The 4,354-nt window shown below is 52.3% G+C and overlaps 1 protein-coding gene and 1 long non-coding RNA gene across 4 annotated transcripts in view; one reads left to right on the top strand and one right to left on the bottom strand.

Annotated features, from left to right (window-relative positions):
• MGLL (monoglyceride lipase) overlaps window positions 1-4,352 on the bottom strand; it is a 108,554-nt gene extending 104,202 nt beyond the window's left edge. For 2 of the 3 annotated variants that reach the window (XM_077766862.1, XM_077766864.1), the window contains exons 1-2: window positions 4,264-4,352; window positions 3,631-3,775 (exon numbers count right to left, since the gene is read on the bottom strand). In XM_077766862.1, the coding sequence (XP_077622988.1) occupies window positions 3,631-3,775; window positions 4,264-4,276 (158 nt within the window). In that variant the 5' untranslated portion in view covers window positions 4,277-4,352. Of the gene's footprint in view, window positions 1-3,630; window positions 3,776-4,263 lie in introns of those variants that run through there. The other variant, XM_077766863.1, reaches the window with a different exon arrangement.
• The window catches only part of LOC144233831 (uncharacterized), an 11,690-nt gene continuing 7,917 nt past the window's right edge, over window positions 582-4,354 (top strand). The window contains exons 1-3 of the long non-coding RNA XR_013335774.1: window positions 582-749; window positions 3,268-3,393; window positions 4,068-4,330. This is a non-coding gene — a long non-coding RNA (uncharacterized LOC144233831). The remainder of the gene's footprint in view (window positions 750-3,267; window positions 3,394-4,067; window positions 4,331-4,354) is intronic.

Below are 4,354 nucleotides of genomic sequence, written 5' to 3'. Positions count from 1 at the left end.
CATCCACACCAGGGTGTGGCCGCCCGGCCGCTGGAGGGAAAAGCCAAGTTACTGAAACAGAAGTCGGAGGCAAGAAAGGGAAAGAGCACAGAGCCAGCAAGGTCTATAGAAGGGACTCCAGGCCTTCTGTTCTGGAATGTCTTGGAAAACGCAGGGGGATCTGGAACAAAACGCTGAATGAAACTTTCAAGAAAGAGTCACTTGCGAATTGCCGCGATCCTCCAGGCCCTTCACCACTGGCCCTTCCGCAGATTTCCAGCGCGGGTGTGGGCGCCCACCCCAGGGCACCAGAGCTCTCTAGGCCACTCAGTTCCCACCCCCCCCCCCGCCCCGGACCAGTCACCAGTGCTGGAAATCTGCGGAAGGGCCAGTATTTTAAAAGTCCAAGATACTAAATCAGGATAAAGCAGCCACGCCCCCGGGGGTCATCACAACGTTTCTGGTTTCAGGATGGACGCGTACCTTTCGCCTATCTCCCACTTTTAGTGATGAGGAGCAAACGATTAGGGAGAATTCAATATTCTATTACTCTTTACCGTAGGATGAAGTGATCTTCAACCCTAGTGAAAGATAATCAGAATTTATCAGGGAGACGCTCGCTGCTTGGAGATGAAAGTCTGTCTCTCACCATGGCGTGTTAAGAAAAGCAACTGACTTGGGAACTGAATCCAGCTACACCGCCCGGGGCCCATGGGCCTGTTCCCCGAGGTGTGACGACGGAAGTAGTCATGGGAACACTGGCCTCACAGGTAGATGTGAAGTTAAAATGAGATCATGTGTGTAGAGGGTCTAATCCAGGCCCCAGAACATGCTCGATACGCAGTGAATGTAAGATAGTTCTGCGATCTCTTAAGTCAAACGTTTGTTATCACTGTAACAAACACCACTGCACGAGCACAAGTTCCCCTTGACGTTGTCAACTGTGGGCTGAAAACTCTCTGGTGCTAAGCGATGAGAGACAGAGTCTCTGGCCTGCTGTTGTAGAAACAGCGACATGTTTGGACACACACATCGTAACGACAATCCCTAGAAATGCTTTCTTCTTTCTCAGGGTCCAGGTTGAGAGGCTGGCCTTTACGAGGACATAATTTGATTCGAGAAGCAGGTTCCGCCGGTTTCCCCGCTGTGGCTGACACCTGTGACCCAGAGTTGCTCTGAACCACCTGCAGAGCTGGTCCGGGGGCCCAGCAGGTCCTCTGAGAGCAGAAAGTTCCAGACACTCTGAGGCAAGGCCTAAGGACCTGAAAGCAACTCGTCAACCAAAAAAAAAAAACACAAAAACCCGGCCGAAGCTCTGCAGCTGACAGAGGTGTGCATAGAGCCCGCTACGTGAGACGCCACCCAGGGTGGCTTCTGAGGTCGCCAGGTCCTCTGTGAGGGAGACTCGTTTTTCGACGGAGCAGAGTGGAAAACAGAGAGATGGGTCACATCTGCCTGGGTTTTCCCCACAGACGGTGGCGTAGAGAAGGCCCTGAGCTGAACTGGGAAAGGGACTTGAGGACACTCCCTGGAAGGGACAGACTGAAGTCAGGGGTGACCCGAGGCCCCCTCTCCCTTCCCAAAAGCAATAGGCAACGGTGTCGAAAGTCAACAGCAGACATGTCGCAGAGAATGCAAGAAGGCGGGCCTGCACGGTGGCCGGTGGCTGCCCAGGCGGCTCGGCTCCGTTATGCAGACACGGACGCGCTTCCATTCCAGTTGGCACAAGCCTCTGCCCCGAGACCCCCTGTGCCCCCCGCTCTGGCTGCCACAATCCCTCCTCCAGGAACCCCTCACCCTCTGTGAGATACAGAGATGCAGCCACAGGGTTAACTTCTGTTCCAGGAGGCCTCCGGAAGTTTGTGATTGGTCGGGGCTGGTTGTGAAATGGTTTAAAGGTCACCCCTGACCTTGGTCCCAACCCCAAAAGGGTTTATTGGTCTGCATCATCTGCAGGGGTCGGGGGTGGAGACAGAGTAGGTAGGCGGGTGGCCTCTTCCAGATCCCAGGGCGCGACCACCCACCTCGACCGCCTGCCGCCTTCTCACGGCCATGGGCAGCCACCACGACACGAACGCCGAGCCCCCAGAGCCCGCTCGCTGCAAACCCCCGGGACTTGCCCCATCTAAGTGGGGCAAAGGCAATGGCACGAGAGGCAATGCCCCACAAGGCAACACGAGCGGGGAGATTGTGAAAACCACCGACCTCCAAGGAAGGGCAGCCAGTCCGGCCATTACCTACCCCCGCCCCCCCCTGCGCTGCCTCCTTTGGAGATCGAAGGCCCTCTTTATCTCACTGCCTCCAACTAGGACAGCCTCCCACTCCCCCGAGGAAAGCCCCCAAAGTCTGGGGCTTGGGCAATAAAAATGCCTACTTTCAATTCTTCGTCCCCTTTTTGTATATTGATCGAATAATGCCCCACAGACCACACAGTTATTAGAAGTTAAACCAAGAATACACCATTGTGCAGGCAGAGAAGTCAGAGTGGAGAAGAAGCCAGAATGGATGATTAATGACAATGCTTGACAACTCTCTCTCTCTCTCCTTCCCTCTCCTTTTCTCTCTCTCCTCACCTCCTCCTTCCTCCCTCCTTCCCTCTCTTCCCCACTCTCTCCATCTGACACATATGCAGACGTACACACTCTCTTCTGGAAGGTACTTGAAGAAACATATTGCCAGGAGGGGTAGGAACTATTAACAGCCCGTTAGGATAGGCAGTTGGTACAGCTGCCCCGAAGCTATGATTTTTAAACCGGTCTTTAAAAGTCCTGACCTCTGTGTTTTCAATGAGCAGCTACTGGGGTTATAGACACCTGGTTGAAAAATCGGAGACCTTCTATAGCCGTGCCAGGGTTGGGTGACTGCAGAGACGTAAAGAGAGCTACAATCCATATCACACCGTGTCCCCAGGAGACGGGAGGCCTGGGGGACAGGTGAAATATCCTTGGAAGAGAGACACTTGCTCGTCACCAGGCCAAATGGTTACCACAAATAATCCCTTTCCCCAAATCACATAAACAAGCAGGGTTTTCCCAGTTTTGTACAAGAGGAGGGAGCAGCAGGCGACCAGCTGTCTCGCGGTGGATCGTCCCAACGCCTTTTCTAGAAGCCAGACAAATCCTTGATGGAAAATGTACACAGGAACTGAGCTGGCAAGAAATCAGAAGGAAACACCCAGACCCCTTTCCCCCGAGTTACACACGGAGGGCACCTCTGAAGCTCGTAATCAACCAGGAAGAGAGAACAAAGGTTGCTATATATACACTTTTAATTTTCTTGTCTGCCTAGGTGGCTTTCTGAGTTGTCGCCTCTGACTGCAAAGGAATGCCTCCACGAGAGGAAAGCCAGCCCAGTCCGAAAAATACAGTCATGTGGAATTTTTGAAAACCGCCATACGCTAGAGCCCGTATCCTGGTGGGTATCATGAAAACAGAACTCCTGCTTCTTAATTAAAAAAAAAAAAATCACACAAAATGATAAAGTCTAAATCTCAGCTTTGCGGACGCTGCTGTGCCTGATGTTAACACGCACGTGAAGTAGGTCATGGAGAAAGTGGTCCCGAAGGAGACGTTACCCCGAGAGGGCAGAGGCCGGCGCGAATGTGGCCGTGAGCATCTGGGGCAGCACGGGGCTGGGGAGGGGGGGACTTACTTGGGTGTGCCCACAGGCTTCCAGTACCGGCAGAAGAGGTACTGTCCGTCGGCATTGACCAGGTGGGGCAGGTCCTGGTAGGGAACGCTCTGCGGGGTCTGCCTGGGAGAACTTTCCTCCGGCATCCTGAAAGGATCTTCAAGCCCTTGAAAGAAAAGGAGACATTTTCCGAAGTCAGAAATATGAAAAAAAAAAAAAAAAGAAAAAAGAAAAAAGAAAGAAAGAAACCGTACAGGGAGGGGGAAATGAGCCTCCCTCGTTCGGTGCCAGTGGGATTCTCAGGGCAGTTTAAAAAGACCCTCCATTTCAACGATGTTTAAAATCCCCAGACTGAAAAACCCCATTTGTTCTTAAGAAAATGCTCACTTCATTTTTTAAGTGCCTCATTACAGCTCTTTCCCCCCCTTCCCATCTGTGTTTATTTTAAATCATTTCAGGAAACTTCATCTTAAAGACTATTTTAGCTGTAATCAAGTGGAAATTATCGTCAGCTCCGTGGGTATAAAGACGCAGCTGCGAGGAGACCTGTCTGTCTTAAAACCCCCAAGGAAGTTTCAAAGGGGCGCCATAATAAGGTGGATGATACTCCAATTAATGCCTCCCGGCTGAAATTCCAAAGCCTGCACGACAAACCTGTTTCCATCATGTCCTGGCTTTTGCCTTCCCAACCACGACAGCATGGAGACTCAGAGCCGGGCAAGTAAGGGCTGCTCCCTCATCTGTG

This window comes from Crocuta crocuta, unplaced genomic scaffold (genome assembly GCF_008692635.1).
Source record: "Crocuta crocuta isolate KB4526 unplaced genomic scaffold, BGI_CrCroc_1.0 scaffold296, whole genome shotgun sequence".
Taxonomy (NCBI): Eukaryota; Metazoa; Chordata; class Mammalia; order Carnivora; family Hyaenidae; genus Crocuta; species Crocuta crocuta.
The sequence above is the reverse complement of the archived record's forward strand: the minus strand, read 5'-3'. Positions and strand labels throughout refer to the sequence as shown.